Genomic DNA, 18,785 nt, shown 5'->3' with positions numbered 1-18,785 from the left:
GTCACCCCCCCCCCCCCCCCCCATCAAGGTCAAATTGTTTAGTCCTGACTAAAGGAAACTTATTGAGTTAAGAGCCAAACAGAAGAGATGAACATAAAAAGGCTAAAACCACCAGGTGCCCGATTCAGGAAAAAAAAGAAAGAAGAGGAGAAAGATAAAGGTATGTACGCTCTCATGATGCATGTTTTCAATTTTTTGAACCAGTTAACTGGGATTTTAACAGTTAAATTTGGTCAACTAGTTGCTAACAGAGCTAATAGGGCTGAAATATTGAAACGAATATTCAAATTGTTCAAAAAAATTCCTTGAATCGTTTTTTACTGATTCAAACTAGGATTTGTTAAATGCTCGCTGCAGCCTGTGGCCTGCCTGAACAACAACAAACACATGTTGATCATGTTCACATAATAATAAATAAAACAACTCTACAAGCAGAAGAAAACTCCCCAGTCACCACTAACTATCCTGTTTGTTTATTGCAGATGGCTGCACTGATTATTTTTTACCTGATTTGTTCTGTAAAAGTTGGCATTTTTGTTAGTCTACAGTTTTTTTATGTCAGTTTAAATTACAATTTCAGAGGCAATTCTAAAATATTATGGATCATGATAAAGATCTATTGGAGATCTACCCCAACTTTTGGACTGCTCTGCCAGTCACTGTGGCTCAAGCTGAGAGGAGCTTTTCAAAACTTGATCAAGTCATACCTGAGGTCACCTGTGTTTCAGGGGCGGCTCACTCACCTGGCTCTGATTAGTATCAATCACTCAGTAGGGGGAGCAGATTCCATATGATGACATTATTGATGACTTTGCATCAAGGTTAGGTTTTAATTTTAGTTTGTGTTTTCTGTTCTAAGTGCAGTGCTGTAGTGATTATCTTTAGTTTGTTATGTGTGAAATATTTTTGCTATTTAGAATATTTATTATATATTATGTGCATATATTCTTAATATTTAGTTATTGTTTGTTTTTGTATATTTGATTCTATATATTTTGATACAGTATATGATGTATTTTGCTTTACATTCTGACAACTTCATAGTAATTAATGTAAATATGTGCAACTTAGAAAAATGAATGTTCAATAGTTGTTCTAATAAAACATGCCTGTTTGTAGAAAACGTGTGTGTTCGTGCAGGTGGGGTGGTGTGGTGGTGGGGGTGGGGGCGGTTGGGGGGGGGGGGGGGCACTCAAAGGGGGCCTCGCCCGGGGAGTAATTCCATGTAGAACCGCCACTGGGGTGCACCGGGTTATCGGGCGCGGCACGGTAAAACGTACCGGTAAAACATCTGTGCGGGCTCGGGACTCGGAACACATCAGTGCAAATCAGACATTGTGAAAATTATAAACAGCCAAAAGCATGCTTCACTTTACTGGTCTGGTCCTGGTTCAGACCTGGTTTAGAGCACACGTGCACTTCCTCATTGCGTGCGCTGACGGCTCGTGCTCCTTTAATGGGCTCGACACACGGGAGGCAACTTCGCCTCTCCTCCATTCATTTTCAATAAGACATGCGCGACAAAGCGATAATCGCGGGTCTCCCTCCTACTAAAGCCGGGCGCACACCGGGAGTGCTGCAGGAGGACACACAGGGATTTATGGGGGTTGGATGAGGAAAACCAAATAAAGAAAGTAAATCTGTGTTTTGTGATCAGTTTAATTTGACATGAACACGACAAACACGCTTTCTTGACAATCTTTGTGAGTAAAATAACGTGAAGAAATAAAAGCGAACAGCGTGTGCTATTAGGGAAATAGCGGGAGAGCGGTGTTGATGCATGATTGCGCATGCGCCAAGAGCGGTTCTGGTACTTTTGGGTCACAGCGCCGCTTCAAGCGCTGATGCGCTGTGTTGAAGTTCAGAATGTGTTTACCGGTAGTTGGTGGATTTAACCATAAACTTTCCACATGAACAAAATCATATGTGTGTTATTAATAGGCCTAAGAAAATAGTGTGATTTGAATTAAACCTCTGGGGTCCGTGGACGCGTATCCGCGTCTTTAGATCAGGTCTGATTTGGGACGCTGCAGCAGCAAGACTCCACCTCCCTGAGTTTCGGTTTCAATTCATCTTTAAAAAGGAGATTATAAACTACACCCCAGTTTACTAAACTAAAAAACAACCTATTTTTAGACAATCTTATTACTTGTCAAACAGCAGTTTAGTAATCCATGAGAGGGAACGTGCTTGTGAACATAAAGACCCACAAAAACATGAGATCCTGTTGCTGTTGGTGGAAGTCTCACATATTCAGCTGATAAAAACTATCATTATGTAGCTGAGAGAGAGAGGAAGGCCGCACGAGTAACGAGATGTGCGCAAGAAGGAGCTGCTTGGCGGGGAAAGGAGTGGCGCGAACGGAGTAACAACAAACAATTAGACAGATATTGACGGTAAACTTCATATTTGTGAGCGATCCGGACAGATATATTGTCTCTGCAGTTTAGTAGGCTTTTATCAGGCTTATATAAAGGATGATGAGAAGGATAAATGTCCACCAGGCAGTTCAGATAGTACGGCTGTTTTTTGAACTGGAAACAGAGGAAGTGGGCGGAGACCCACAGTCGGAGTCTGAGGCAAACAGCGAGGACGTTGATGACGATGTGGCAGATCCACAGGCCTGTCTTCTCTCACGTCCGCACGTTCCCGCCACGCCCCTTGTCTTCTACTATGTTCGCGTCTCACAACAACACAATAGGCGCACCGCACCATAGGGCGCGGCGTACATTTTGGAGAAAATTTAAGACATTTAGGTGCGCCTCATGGTCGTGAAAATACGGAAGGTGGAACAAAACTTCATTTTCTGAAACTAAAGCAGCAGCAGTGCAGTGAGCGATTACGAAGCCTGAGTTGAGGCTGAGGAGGAAGACAAGCAGCGTGCTCGGGGAAGGTTTACACAACCCGTCAACGATGGAAACCAACTCGTGGAGCCTTTGCTGGAGGTTCACCGTGGAAATTCCCCCTTGAACGGGTCTCTCTTCATTCTACCTATTGTCAGTAGCGGTGTTGATTTCTACTCTGATGATGTCCTTGGCAAAATGTTATGGTGAAATTTCATTTGAAATGAACTCAAGAACAGCGCAGCAGAGTGTAGGGTTAGGACTCTGTCACAGAACCTATGTCTCTCTCCAATCTGAGATGGATGGTGATCCGAGTCCAGAAGTGTTGAGTAACCTCTATTTGTCCAGGAGGAAAGCATGGCTATCACAGTCAAAAACCTTAGTGGTTCCCTTCAAAGACCTCCTGGGTAAGAGTTGCAATAATGTCTTTCTGGCGAGTGATACCCTGAGCTTCTCTGCTCTGCATCCACTCCCAAAGAGATGATTGTCTGGGTCCCGTTAACCATTGACACTGGCTTTAGTTCAGGAGCCTCCAGGACTTATTTAACATTTGCCAATCTGCATTTTGGAGACCACATTTTACCCTCTCCCCTTAGCCCCAGGGTCAGGTGTGTTCCCTTCTGTGGAACAAAGGAAAGGCAGGAAGAGTTGAAGGCCAGGATCATAGCAAGACACCTTTAAAAAGAAATCCCACCGTGCCCTTCGGCTAAAACATCGATCCTTTTAAAGCAAGCAACATGCGTGTCCTCTCAGGGCTCAGTTGGTTTCCCAAACCTGGTGAGAGCAAATACATAACATTTTCCTGTTCCTTCTTGAGGTTGCTGTCAGGAGTGACAATTTGGGCAGATTTTCCAAAACCTGTGATGATTCTTTCCTGCACAAAAGTTCAACTTTTCTCTTTGCCTCTAAGATCCAATTTATCTTGCAGAGTTGTCTTCCTAACGGAACCCGATCTGAGGATAGACTGTTGAAATCTATAGATGTTGCTCGAGGTGAATCGCAAGCTGGACAATGTCTTAGCTGCGTTACCGGTGTTAGCGCGCAGGATTGATAACATCTCGGAAAGGGTCACCGGACGGTGTGGAGATGTTTAATCACTGAATTGGCTTCACTGGAGGACTGGAATGACCAATACAGACTTAAGGCAGAGAGGAAAAATTATCTCTGTCTGACCCAAACAAAGTTCTGTTATCGAATCTGACGCCAAAAGCAGCCTTGGAGTTGCATGCAAAACTCCCACGCTGGAAGGAATGCAGACAAATGCGGTGAATCTCTATCCACCCCCCCCCCCCCCCTCCCCGCCTTCAGATTGTGGTCTCCACCGAGGTCATCAAGCTAAAGGACTCACTGCTCTCTGTGCTTCCCCATGGCCTCCCTCCCACCTGCGGAGCCAGCTGGTTGAGCGCCACACCGGCCGCCCCCGCTGAGGAAACCAGGATCCCAGCCCCTCCCCCCTACCTACCGGGTCTCATGTTGTGAACTGTGACGTTTGTTGCTTACATGTCGGGTGGTTTTTTTTTTGCATTGGAGTGCTACACCCTGCTGGTGTAACCCTGTTAATGCCTTTTTTCTCCCTCCCTGAACTTCCCTCATGTATTCCCTTACTCATCTACAAAGGAGCGCCGTCATGGCTGCTCCCATGGTCTGCCTGTATCTGTCTTGTCTATATGTGTGTGTGTGTAACCTTGGTCAGGTTGTACTATGGAGTCAAGTTCCTACGCTCTGAAAAGAGCGCTGGCAATGAAATTCATTCTGATTCTGATTCTATGGCTAATGAATTATAGGTTCTGTGTATGCAGCTGTTATGTTAGAAACTCCAGGCTCACATGGGAGGAAGTCAGGAGACATGGTGCCTCCTGCCATTGCAAGCTGGACTAAGTCATTGTCCTCCAGTGCATCCAACAATTTGGAATCCTGGCACCTGCAGACAATGAACCACGTTTTCCTAGCCAGCTTGATGCTGCCCTTGTCAGGTTTGTTCTTGATGTATCTTATCAGCACCTCCTGTCTGAGCCACTGGATCATGTTGGGGTATCCTGCCAGCCACTCATCTCCCATGTGGATGATGAAATGAGGCATGGCGTGTCGGCAGAGCTCAGAAGCAGTGAAACCTTCAATCAGCTTTTTATAATGAGTAAGATGGTAATTATTTATAGGTTAGGGTTAAAATGGAAACTCACTTCTAAATGGCAAACCCAGCAGCTTTTTCATCAGTAAGGTCAAGAGGAGCTGATGCCCAACAGTCATCGGGTGAGAGGCGAGGGACAACCATGACAAGTTGCCAGTCCATCATAGACACATAAAAACTAAGAAGACAGACAACCAAATACACAGAAACAACTCACACCTGGGACAAATCTGAGCCTCCAATTGAAACTCCTAATTGTGGCTTTGGTCAATGCATGACTCAGAGGGTGAAGTTTCAGAGCAGGAGAGTCTGCCACTTTTTACCCACAGAATGAGGCACTGTGGGTAATTTTCTATTATTTAAAGTGTTGCTGCCTGCTTCAGCTCTGCTTTTCATTTTCTGCTGCAGACAGGATCAAGATCAGTTGTACTTTTATTGCAGCATGTGTGACTCTGTGGAGACATGAAGAGAAAGCAACTTACCTTCCCGTGAGTGTGAGAATAAAGTATAGCTAAGCAACAATTGCTTATTGTAATGACTGAGTTTGCCAGATTTTCAAGGTGGCCATGACACCTGGGTGCTACAGATCTGAATTATGTTCAAAAAGTAAATTATAAATGGATTTTTATGGGGGTCGATAAAGGTAATGAACAGAATCGGTGAAAATGGCAGCCCTGGCGGAGTCCAACCCTCACCGGGAACAGGTCCGACACTACCGGCTATGCGGACCAAACTCACGCTCCTCTGGTAAAGGGACTGAATGGCCTTGTTACGTGCCGTGCCCCTTTTGGCCACAAGATGGCCCCAGTGGCTTCTGCCTCGCCCGTCTCCTACTGCCCAGCTGTCTGTAATCAGTGGTAATTACTAGAAAGCTGTTGAAAGCTGCTCTCCTGCCCTCAGTCATCGAGAAGGTTCAGGGTAGTGTGAACTCCTAGGAGTTGGCACTATTCTCTTCTCCTCATTCGTTTTGATAAAGCTTGTTTGCTCGCCTTTGGTATTTGACTCGGTTTTCACATTGGAATTAGATTAGATCGTTTGGCTATTTTGACCTCGGACCGGCTTTGGACTTTTGATTTAGGATCTCCAATTTTGAGCAGTTATATATTTATTATTCTCGGTTTCCCTCCCACCCCATTCTGGGGAGGCGCTTTTCGTTTTCTCCCTTTTGTATATAGCTCATCGGTTTTGTATATAGTACGGTTTTAGGTTCTTTGTAAATATCCCTTTGTTTTGTAATAAAATCCTTGGTTTTTTAAGCGACACAGCAATTTGTTATTATTTACCCACACACTAATTTTATTACTCCCCTCCTCATCTCTCCTAGAGAGCTGGGGACGTAATAGCCCTTAACAGAAAGCCACCCGCCATCCTGGAGCGTCCCCCACAGGGTGCCCCTGGGGACACGGTCATAAGCCTTCTCCAAATCCACAAAACACATGTGGATTGGTTGGGCAAACTCCCATGCCCCCTCCATCACCCTTGCAAGGGTATAGAGCTGGTCCACAGTTCCACGGCCAGGACGAAAACCACATCGCTCCTCCTCAATCTGAGATTCAACTATCGATCTGACCCTCCTCTCCAGTACCTTGGAGTAGACCTTTCCAGGGAGGCTGAGGAGTGTGATACCCCTATAGTTGGAACACACCCTCAGGTCACCCTTCTTAAAGATGGGGACCACCATCCCGGTCTGCCACTCCACAGGAACTGCCCCCGATGACCACGCAATGTTGCAGAGACGTGTCAGCCACGACAGCCCTACAACATCCATAGCCTTGAGATACCCAGGACAAATCTCATCCACCCCCGGTGCTCCGCCGCTGTGTAGTTGTTTGACTACCTCAGCAACTTCTGCCCCCGAGATTGGACAGTCCATCCCCAAGTCTCCCGGCTTTGGTTCCTCCTCGGAATAGACATAGGTGGGATTGAGAAGTTCCTCAAAGTATTCCTTCCACCGCCCGACTATAGCCCCAGTTGACGTCAGCAGCTCCCTATCCCCACTGTAAATGGTGTGAGTGAGTTGCTGCCTTCCTCTCCTGAGGCACCGCACAGTTTGCCAGAACCTCTTTGGAGCCGATCGATAGTCTTTCTCCATGGCCTCACCAAACTCCTCCCACGCCCAAGATTTTGCCTCGGCAACTGCCACTGCTGCACCCCGCTTGGCTATCCGGTACCTGTCTGCTGCCTCCGGAGACCCACAGACCAGCCACGCCCTGTAGGCCTCCTTCTTCAGCCTGATGGCTCCTCGAACCTCTGGTGTCCACCAGCGGGTACGGGGGTTGCCACCACGACTGGCACCGGCCACCTTACGACCACAGCTAGCAACAGCCGCCTTAACAATCACAGAGTGGAACAAGGCCCACTCGGAGAGAATGTCCCCCACTGCTCTCGGGATGTGGTCAAAGCTCTGCCGGAGGTGGGAGTTGAAGATTGTCTTGACAGGTTCTTCTGCCAGGCGTTCCCAGCAGACCCTCACTATGCATTTGGGTCTGCCAGGTCTACACGGCATCTTCCCCTGCCATCTGGTCCAACTCACCACCAGGTGGTGATCAGTTGACAGCTCCGCCCCTCTCTTCACTCGGGTGTCCAAAACATACGGCCGCAGGTCAGATGATACAACTACAAAGTCCATCATCGACCTGCGACCTAGGCTGCCCTGGTACCAAGTGTACCGATGGGTATCCTTATGTTCAAACATGGTGTTCGTTATGACCAAACTGCGGCTTGCACAGAAGTCCAATAATGAAACACCACTCGAGTTCAGATCAGGCGGGCCGTTCCTCCCAATCACACCCCTCCACGTCATGCTGTCATTGCCCACGTGAGCATTGAAGTCCCCCAGCAGGACAATGGAGTCCCCTGATGGAGCACTATCTAGCACTCGTCCCAGGGACTCCAGAAAGGGTGGGTAATCTGAACAGATGTTTGGCCCATAAGCACAAACAACAGTCAGGACCCGTTCCCCGACCTGAAGGCGCAGGGAAGCTACCCTCTCGTCCCCCGGAGTAAACCCCAACACACAGGCAGAGAGTATTGGGGCTAGCAAAAAGCCAACCCCAGCCCTCCGCCTCTCACCCGGAGCAACTCCAGCAAAGGAGAGTGTCCAACCCCTCTCAAGGACTTGGGTTCCAGAGCCAATGCTATGTTCAATTCAATTGAATTCAATTCAAGTTTATTTATAAAGCGCCAAATCATGACAAGAGTCGTCTCAAGGCACTTCACATAATAAACATTCCAATTCAGGTCAGTTCATTAAATCAATCAGAAATAATGTTTCCTATATAAGGTACCCAGCAAATTGCATCAAGTCACTGACTAGTGTCAGTGACTTAATGCAATCCTCATACTAAGCAAGCATGCAGCGACAGTGGAGAGGAAAACTCCCTTTTAACAGGAAGAAACCTCCAGAGAATCCTGGCTAAGTATAAGCAGCCATCCTCCACGAATCACTGGGGTGAGGTGAGTCCAACTATATCTAGCCGGTACCGCTCAACCTCTGCCACAAGCTCCTGCTCCTTCCCCGCCAGCGAGGTGAAGTTCCACTTTCCTTGTCCGGGGATCGGACCGCCAAGGCTCCCTCCTCGGTCTGCCACCCGATCCACATTGCACCGGACCCTTCATGTTCCTCCTGCAGGTGGTGGGTCCATAGTTGGATGAGTCCATGTATCCGGTTCGGGCTGGGCCCGGCCGAGCCCCATGGGCGAAAGCCCGGCCACCAGGCGCTCGCTCACGGGCTCACGGGCCCCAACCCCAGGCCTGGCTCCAGGGTGAGACCCCGGTAACCCTCCGGGCCGGGTACTCCGACTCTTTGGTTTTACTTCCATGAAAGATCTTCTGAACCGTTCTTTGTCTCACCCTTCACCTAAGACCCATTTGTCTACTTATGGTCATTTATTTGTAACTAATGAATAAATATGAGTATTTACAGCTCACTATCAATACAGAGTAAATATGATTTGCGGTGTTGACCCTGAAGGGAAAAGCCGAAAGAGAAGGAGACAATCTATTTACATTCATGTCTGTTGTTTATTATCTCCTGTATTAGTAACATTGATATTATGCAAAGCTTAATATTCTTTCAGATGTATTTAGTTTCTTGAAATCTTCTCAAACCCTCACTGAACTGATTTGTGACTAAAGCGTGGTGCAGGTCTGAGAATCACAATGTTAGAGCACAGGAACACCTAAAATATCCAGGGTAGTGACCATCAACGACCAGGATTAAACACTTCTAAGTTTAGGAAAACCTGCATCTGCAATCAATCTTTAAAACAAAGCTTTTGTGTTTCTGAAAAGACCATGAGCCTATGGTTGAACATAAACCATCCCAGACGCGTTTGTAGCAAACCCCAGAACACTTTGCTTTCTCCTGAGGTCTCTCATTTCATCAAAGCAAACGGCCTCAAGAACATTCAACGGATCTGTTAGAAAAAGTACGACACGCTTACTTACCAGTCTTTTGGGTTCCATGTAGCTGGGTCTTCGAACGCTGTACGAGTAATAATTTAAAGTTGCATACTCCATCAGGGCAGCAAAGACAAAGAGGAAGCAAACGGTGACAAAAAGGTCCATGGCGGTGACGTAAGACACTCTGGGTAATGACGTCCTGGCTACAGAACTGAGAGTGGTCATAGTCAGGACGGTAGTGATTCCTGAAAGAGCAGAAGAAAAGCTTATTATGGCATCACTGAAAGTTCAGTTTTATTCTGCTACTTATGGTCAAAACCTTTAATAACTAGTGGTCTCCTTAGGCTTCCTTAGAATGTTATAACCAACTTAAGAGATTTAGTTATTATCCACATTTCTTTACAGTATGAGACTTTTGAGGGACGAGCCAACAGGTTTTAATGAAGAATGAAATCTTTAATCATTTTGAACGTGCGATTTTTTAGGCTCGATTAACTTTCCTATTTTTCTTATTGTTTTTTGCCCTGTAAAAATGTTTTTGATTGTTTAAAGTTCAAAATAAAGATTTCAACATCTTCATCATTAGTCATTTACAACTGATTAACATTTGAAGAAACTTTAATCAAGATGGCTGCCAAAACTATTCAACATTAGAAAACACTAAAACAGCAACAATTCTTTACAGATGAGCAGCAACTTCACCTTTGTAGATGAGAGTCGATTACAGCACATACTTTGAGCGCTAAAATGTAAAATGGCACAAGATTATACAAGAAGTTATTATTAAGATTTGTCTAAACGAATATAACTCCATCATTTCTCAACACAAGATTATCTTTGTTTAAAACTGTCCAGAAAGGGCACTGGGTCTTTGATTTGTGGGTGTAAGCAGCAGGTTATCGATGCAGTCTGGTATCAGCTAGGTTGATAGTGTAGTAATGGTGAGATTTTTTACACCTTCTGATATTGATTTCTAATTTCCCCCTTCAAGTTTTTTTTTATCAATGAGCTAAAAAAATGCAACCAAGACAAGAAAATAGAATGTACTGTTTCAATGCTGTTTCCATGGTAACAAGCTGGCCTCATCTATTTCAGGCAGACGTCTCCCACTTTTCCCTCACCCGCTCTGCCTGTAACAGTGATGACCTCACTGTCTGCTGATGCTGACACACATTCAGAGTTTTTGCTCTAAACAACAGAATGAACAGCAGGTAAAACACCTGGAAGCATTTATCTCTGCTGATAAACAAGAATGATATTGTGTCATGTAAGGCACAAAATGTTCAGTAAATGTTAATAAATACACAAAAATTAATGTGTTTTATTTAAATGATGCTATAAGTGTATCTGTCAAAGTTAAAGGCTAAAACCTGACTCAAAGTATACGTTATTTTCACATCATAGTGAGCTCATATCCCTGTCTGCATCCAACCTAACATCCACCCATCTATTCTATTCTATTCTATTCTATCCTATTCTATTCTATTCTATTCTATTCTATTGTGGGATTTCTGTAACTTTTGAAGTGGAGATGATGGATGAAAGAAAGAGTAAGACCACCAATGACTGAATGCTGCATTAAGATTAGAATGATCCAAAAAGAAAACAGACACATATTTAAATTACAGCACAGACATATATTTAAATTACAAGTACAGCTTTGAATCGACTCTTCAACTGAAAGCTAGTCTGCAAGGACCTAAAACAAACCTGTTATATGATAAGGAGAAAAATTAAATTGCCTTTAAAACTGATGTACTGATTTTATTATCAGACTTTTAGGTGACAAGACAATTCTCTAAACAAAGTTTTATAAATGCAAATATAATGTAAAAAAAATTTTGAGAGCACCTTTTCTATGATGTATAATAATAAAAAATGCATTACGTCTGCATGTGTGAGTGCACGAGTGAATGACTGGTTAATTTCCCTCTGGGATTAATAAAGTATTTTTGAATTTGAATTTGAATTATGTTGTAAAGCACCTTGGGGAGTTGTAGAACCCTGGAAGGTTCTATATAAACACAGGCCATTCCCCATTAGGCCCTTATTTACATGTCGCACAGCTTATGGCAACAGCAATAGCATATACCTTTGAGGATGTTTTTGTTATTAAAATATGAACACAACCCAACACTAATGAGCATCATGGATGGCAACCCATCAACCTAACAGAATGTGGTAATAAAGGAAGGAGCGACTGAAGGACCGTGTTGCATTTTTAACCCCAATAATAACTAAGAAAAACCAACATTCACCAAAAACAGTGTTCATCATTGTGTGTTCTGTTCCTAAAAACTGTTGTGCCTACATGAACAATGGGTCAAATAAAAACAGAGAAAAAGCGAATTACCTTCACTAACTCCACTGGACTGCAGAGAGACAGAGGGCACACACAAAAAGGAATAACAGAACAGAAGTGGCACAATGAATGGCTCAAAAGACAAAGAAACATACAATCAGTGCTGGTAAACACAGATTAAGACAAAGCAAATTTAAAGGAAAACATAATTAAAATGTGCAAATAAAAATGTCTAAACTGGGACAGAGAGATGGATAACACACCGATATCTACCAATGTGTTGAGAGCCACAGTACCTAAAGCTGTTCTGGCAGGAGTGGCATCCTTTTTGATCCAGAAAGACACCCAAGAGAGGACCACTGTGAGAATACAGGGGATGTAGGTCTGGATGGTGAAGTAGCCCATTCTCCTACTCAAGTCAAAGTATACCGTCATCACCACATAGTCTCCTGTGGATGAAAGCATCAAGTTTTTTTCAGAATAGGCCAAACACAACTGATCAATTTATTTTAAAGGAGCAGTTGAATATTTTCCTTGTTGTGAATGAATAAAAACAGCTTGTGTGGTCAAAAGTAGCATACCAAAAAGTCTAACCTGTGTGTGACCTACTTTCAAGGCCGGATTACAATACGGGCAAACTGGGCACAGGCCCAGGGGCCCACAGCCACAAGGGGGCCCACGCAAGCAGCAGTTTATTTATTTATTTTTTTGTGCAGCAGTCTTAATGTTGGAGAAAAAAGTTAACAAGTAATTAAAATTGCGCCCACATTTTCTAAGTTAAACACATTGCTTTTAACAACGGTAGATTTTGCATCTATACTGTTCCCTGCTTCAGCCCTCTCCCCCTCCCCCTGCGCAGCGGCCGCAAGCTCACTGATGCGCCTGCAGCCTCTCGGAGTTCCTGCCGATCTAAACGTTAAAATAGTTATTTCATTTTCTGTTCTTCACTTCTGATTACCTTCAGTGGTGTCTGTTTGTTGCAACCACCAGGTACAAAAACTAACTTGTTTTTATTTGACTATTTTTCTGTCCTGCCTGTTTATTATCTTCCTGCATCTCCTCTCAATCCTAAAGAGAAACTGCTACCTGGGTTCATATATATTCACCTCATGAGTTACCTTTGAACTGCAGTTCTAAACGATCTACCGACCGCTAAAACAGCGGAGTGCTCGCTGCTCGCCGGCCGCATCAGTGATCGGTGCGTCACCGGATGACAAGTTGATGCGCCCCGCTCCACAGCGAAACGCATCAGGTGCAAATAAAAGACAGAAAACATCAAAGGAAATGAACCGACATGAATGCCCCCCCCCCCCCCCCCCCCCCCCCGAGAAGATTTTGGTTTGCTTCACACCCATCATCATTTATCTTACTTTCTTAGCATCCATACAGTGAAAATGGAAGTTTGGTAAAGAGGGAGCGATACTTCTGTTAAATCTCGTAGTGGAAGTAGAAGAAGATTTCAGTTTGCTGCCATATTTACTCCACTGCAGATTCAATGTTTATTATTTTCTGTTTTTATTCATTGTCTAAGATTTTCAATAGAATTCTCATTTTTGTTTGTGGTCTGACTGATAAGTTTTGGAATAATCAACAATTTAACAAGAAAATACAATTTATCCAAACATTTTCATACAAATGCTTAATCTTTTCATATGGGACATGTTTATGATGCGTGTGTGTGTGTTATTTTGTTCTTACCAGCTGTAGTCTTTATTATATCTGTTGTGTTTCTCAGGCCCATAAAATCAAACTGGTACAGACGCCAGGACTTCTGGTCAGCTGCCTCCACAGAATTCTTCCTCCACTTGTAAATCATCTCGTTTTGTGGGTATCCATCTGTAATTTCACAGAGCATGTGTGTTTATGACCCTTGGCACTGAGCTGAGATGGATATCCTGCTCAGGCAGACCAAAGTCCCTCCGACCAACATTTCTCTTCTAATAGAGGCGGCTAATGAAAAGACACGCAGAAATGAAGACAGAGGAAGAAGAGAAGTAGAATAAATGAAAGCGTTGGCTCAATAATGTCATGAATTTATCTTGATGTGAGGCCAAACGTTCTCACAATCCAAACCGAGCCTCTGAGATTAATGATGGTTTGACGATTATAGCTTAGCTCTACAACTGTGTTTACCAAACTCCTCTGTCTTTAACAGACACATTAGCATATTTACTGGAAAAATGAAGAAATTTTCTTGCTTAACTGTAATTTATTGTAATGAAATTTAAATGACAAAAAACGTGAATTGCAAGGGTATGTAGCCAAACTAAAAACATAACTGATGAATGAATTCCACTGGTATTTACTCACATTTGCTGCTAATGATGTCATAAAATAAAAAGCAATCTATGATTCAATTGAAAATATTCAGAAAATGACAGCTTGTCAGAAAATCTCTATAACTGAGCTGACAGCAAGACCATAATGGAAATATTAAAAAGGTAATTTGCATAAAACCCAAGTATGATCATTTATGAATGCATATATGTGAGCGTAATAATTATCAGGAAGGGTTACAGGTTTATACGGTTTAGATTTTTGCTATAGGTTATGTCTAGTTCTGTGGAAGATGACAGGTTACAGCATGACTTAAGTCTAAACCTTTAAAAAGTACGGAAATTTGGTTTTGGTCAGTGACAGTTTTGCCTGCGTATAGTAAATGTATCTCAAACTGTTGAAAAGCCTGTTGGTTTCCCCCTTTATGGTACCACATTATTAGGGAGCTGTTCAATGGGGTCTACAGTGTAGGAGGGTCATGTTGCCCATACCATCGCCAGATTATGGAGGTCTCTGATAAACCTTGCTGTGTGAGGGCAAGCATTCCCTTCATCTCTATGCTCTGAGACTGGCTGTGATGGTGACAAGCCTAGTTTAACCAGTGAAGGAGATGTGGACCCACACCATCATAGTGCATCCACCATAAGCCTATCAGTGCAGCAATTAGTGTGACACTGTGGGTGTGTTTAAATTTGAAGGTGAACTGTGTCACAGCAATGCAACAAAGCTCTCTAAATTTGAAGGCGTCCTTCTTTTGCCTTGATTTAAAGGACATGTCTGGTGTATCCATCGCGGCTCATCCTATCCCAAGATTCCTTGGATGTTGAACACGTCGTCGTCTTCCTCCGCTTATCCGGGTCCGGGTCGCGGGGGCAGCATCCCAACTAGGGAGCTCCAGACCGTCCTCTCCCCGGCCACCTCCACCAGCTCCTCCAGCAGGACCCCAAGGCGTTCCCGGACCAGATTGGAGATGTAACCTCTCCAACGTGTCCTGGGTCGACCCGGGGGCCTCCTGCCGGCAGGACATGCCCGAAACACCTCCCCAGGGAGGCGTCCAGGAGGCATCCTGACCAGATGCCCAAACCACCTAAACTGACTCCTTTCAATCCGGAGGAGCAGCGATTCTACTCCGAGTCCCTCCCGAATGTCCGAGCTCCTCACCCTATCTCTAAGGCTGAGCCCAGCCACCCTACGGAGGAAACTCATTTTGGCCGCTTGTATCCGCGATCTCGTTCTTTCGGTCATTACCCAAAGCTCATGACCATAGGTGAGGATTGGGACGTAGATCGACCGGTAAATCGAGAGGCTGGCTTTCTGGCTCAGCTCCCTCTTCACCACGACAGATCAGCTCAGCGTCCGCATCACTGCAGACGCCGAACCAATCCACCTGTCAATCTCCCGATCCCTCCTACACTCACTCGTGAACAAGGCCCCGAGATACTTAAACTCCTCCGCTTGAGGTAGGACCTCTCCCCCGACCCGGAGTTGGCAAGCCACCCTTTTCCGGTCGAGAACCATGGTCTCAGATTTGGAGGTGCTGATCCTCATCCCAGCCGCTTCACACTCGGCAGCGAACCTACCCAGCAACAGCTGAAGGTCAGAGCTGGATGAAGCTAGGAGGACCACATCATCCACAAAAAGCAGAGACAAGATTCTCCTGCCACCAAACTCGACACACTCCACACCACGGCTGCGCCTAGAAATTCTGTCCATAAAGGTTATGAACAGAACCGGTAACAAAGGGCACCCCTGGCAGAGTCCAACCCTCACCCGGAACAGGTCCGACTTACTACCGGCTATGCGGACCAAACTTACGCTCCTCTGGTAAAGGGACTGAATGGCCCTTAACAGAAAGCCACCCACCCCATACTCCTGGAGCGTCCCCCACAGGGTGCCCCTGGGGACACGGTCATAAGCCTTCTCCAAATCCACAAAACACATGTGGATTGGTTGGGCAAACTCCCATGCCCCCTCCATCACCCTTGCAAGGGTATAGAGCTGGTCCACAGTTCCACGGCCAGGACGAAAACCACATTGCTCCTCCTCAATCTGAGATTCAACTATCGATCGGACCCTCCTCTCCAGTACCTTGGAGTAGACCTTTCCAGGGAGGCTGAGGAGTGTGATCCCCCTATAGTTGGAACACAACCTCAGGTCACCCTTCTTAAAGATGGGAACCACCACCCTGGTCTGCCACTCCACAGGAACTGCCCCCGATGACCACGCAATGTTGCAGAGACGTGTCAACCACGACAGCCCTACAACATCCATAGCCTTGAGATACCCAGGACGAATCTCATCCGCCCCCGGTGCTCTGCCGCTGTGTAGTTGTATGACTACCTCAGCAACTTCTGCCCCCGAGATTGGACAGTCCATCCCCAGGTCTCCCGGCTCTGGCTCCTCCTCGGAATGCGCGTAGGTGGGCTTGAGGAGCTCCTCAAAGTATTCCTTCCACCGTCTGACTATAGCCCCAGTTGACGTCAGCAGCTCCCCATCCCCACTGTAAACAGTGTGAGCGAGTTGCTGCCTTCCTCTCCTGAGGCGCCGGACAGTTTGCCAGAACCTCTTTGGCGCCGATCAATAGTCTTTCTCCATGGCCTCACCAAACTCCTCCCACGCCCGAGATTTTGCCTCAGCAACTGCCACTGCTGCACCCCGCTTGGCTATCCGGTACCTGTCTGCTGCCTCCGGAGACCCACAGACCAGCCACGCCCTGTAGGCCTCCTTTTTCAGCCTGACAGCTCCACAGACCTCTGGTGTCCACCAGTGGGTACGGGGGTTTGCCACCACGACTGGCACCGGCCACCTTGCGACCACAGCTAGCAACAGCTGCCTCAACAATCGCAGAGTGGAACAAGGCCCACTCGGAGTCAATGTCCCCCACTGCTCTCGGGACTCGGTCAAAGCTCTGCCGGAGGTGGGAGTTGAAGACCGTCTTGACAGGTTCTTCTGCCAGGCGTTCCCAGCAGACCCTCACTATGCATTTGGGTCTGCCAGGTCTATGCGGCATCTTTCCCTGCCATCTGATCCAACTCACCCCCAGGTGGTGATCAGTTGACAGCTCCGCTCCTCTCTTCACTCGGGTGTCCAAAACATACGGCCACAGGTCAGATGATACGACTACAAAGTCTATCATCGACCTGCGACCTAGGCTGCCCAGGTACCAAGTGTACTGATGGGCATCCTTATGTTCAAACATGGTGTTCGTTATGGCCAAACTGCAGCTTGCACAGAAGTCCAATAACAAAGCACCACTCGAGTTCAGATCAGGCGGGCCGTTCCTCCCAATCACACCCCTCCAGGTCAAGCTGTCATTGCCCACGTGAGCATTGACGTCCCTCAGCAGGACAATGGAGTCCCCTGATGGAGTACTATCTAGCACTCGTCCCAGGGACTCCAGAAAGGGTGGGTACTCTGAACTAATATTCGGCCCATAAGCACAAGCAACAGTCAGGACCCGTTACCCGGCCTGAAGGCGCAGGGAAGCTACCCTCTCGCCCCCTGGGGTGAACGCCAACACACAGGCAGAGAGTCTTGGGGCTAACAAAAAGCCAACCCCAGCCCTCCGCCTCTCACCCGGAGCAACTCCAGCAAAGGAGAGTGTCCAACCCCTCTCAAGGACTTGGGTTCCAGAGCCAATGCTATGTGTCAAGGTGAGTCCGACTATATCTAGCCGGTACCGCTCAACCTCTGCCACAAGCTCCTGCTCCTTCCCCGCCAGCGAGGTGACGCTCCATGTCCCAAAAACCAGTTTTCTTGTCTGGGGATCAGACCGCCAAGTCTCCCGCCTCGGTCTGCCACCCGATCCACACTGCGCCGGACCCTTCATGTTCCTCCTGCGGGTGGTGGGTCCACAGTTGGATGAGCCCATGTATCCGGTTCGGGCTGGGTCCGGCCGGGCCCCATGGGCGAAAGCCCGGCCACCAGGCGCTCGCTCACGGGCCCCAACCCCAGGCCTGGCTCCAGGGTGGGACCCCGGTAACCCTCCGGGCCGGGTACTCCGACTCTTTGAACTTACATCCATGAAAGTTCTTTTGAACCGTTCTTAGTCTCACCCTTCACCTAAGACCAATTTGTCATGGGAGACCCTACCAGAGGCATTAAGTGCCCCAGACAACATAGCTCCTAGGATCATTAGGGCACTCAAACTCCTCCACCACGATAAGGTGACGGTTCAAGGAGGAGGGTGTTGAACACATTTAAAATAAATTTAGATTTATCGAAGAAGTAAACAGGCACACTGTTCTTCATCCTATTTGAGTACTGGTGCTCAACAGCTGGGACCAGCAACTGTGAAGTGGAAGAAGAAATTTAGATATATTTAATATATACCAGTTTATTTACTGTAGTAATTTGACCATCAGTCATTCAGTCACTGAACTAATCCATGAAAGTGGCTTTAGTTACCTGTTAGGCCGCCTTCAAAAGATGCAGCCCCTGGATTTGAACACAAACAGTGTTTTCACACCACTTTGACCAAATGATCCAGCTAGAGTCTGGAATCATTACTGAACATGTTTCTCTAAATTTTAAGGCTCAAATGTGTGTGTTGCCAGCACCAGCAAAAACAATCTTGACAGTAAAGAGCAGTCGGCAGGCGGCCATGTGAAATGAGAAATTGGCTATGCCATCTATGGCTATATGATCAATTTTGTTTTGATGATCTTTATTCATTAGTTAATTTCTTTACATTCAGTTAGATTTTCATTGTGAAGTACTTTTTTACCGAAACCAACTGAAATGGACAGTTTCAGACAGCTGAAAGATGAATTGGTGCCCATCTGAACTTCACCCAGGATATGTGCATCTCCCCAACCAGGAGCTGCTCATG

The 18,785-nt window shown here is 46.1% G+C and overlaps 1 protein-coding gene and 1 pseudogene across 11 annotated transcripts in view; both read right to left on the bottom strand.

Annotated features, from left to right (window-relative positions):
- Window positions 1-18,785, bottom strand: part of LOC107373833 (gamma-aminobutyric acid receptor subunit gamma-3) — a 95,161-nt gene that overhangs the window by 13,393 nt on the left and 62,983 nt on the right. For 7 of the 11 annotated variants that reach the window (XR_011516956.1, XR_011516957.1, XR_011516958.1 and 4 more), the window contains 3 exons: window positions 13,376-13,513; window positions 11,974-12,126; window positions 9,421-9,620 (listed from right to left, as the gene is read on the bottom strand). Coding sequence is in view for 7 of the 11 variants with exons in the window: in XM_054734177.2 (XP_054590152.2) it covers window positions 9,421-9,620; window positions 11,974-12,126; window positions 13,376-13,513 (491 nt within the window). In the remaining 4 variants the exon portion in view is untranslated. Of the gene's footprint in view, window positions 1-9,420; window positions 11,748-11,940; window positions 12,127-13,375; window positions 13,514-18,785 lie in introns of those variants that run through there. The other 4 variants (XR_011516959.1, XM_070545897.1, XM_070545896.1 and 1 more) reach the window with 4 other exon arrangements.
- LOC139063506 (histidine ammonia-lyase pseudogene) lies at window positions 3,017-4,922 on the bottom strand (annotated as a pseudogene).

This window comes from Nothobranchius furzeri, chromosome 16 (assembly GCF_043380555.1).
Source record: "Nothobranchius furzeri strain GRZ-AD chromosome 16, NfurGRZ-RIMD1, whole genome shotgun sequence".
Taxonomy (NCBI): domain Eukaryota; kingdom Metazoa; phylum Chordata; class Actinopteri; order Cyprinodontiformes; family Nothobranchiidae; genus Nothobranchius; species Nothobranchius furzeri.
This window is presented reverse-complemented; position numbering and strand designations above follow the sequence as displayed.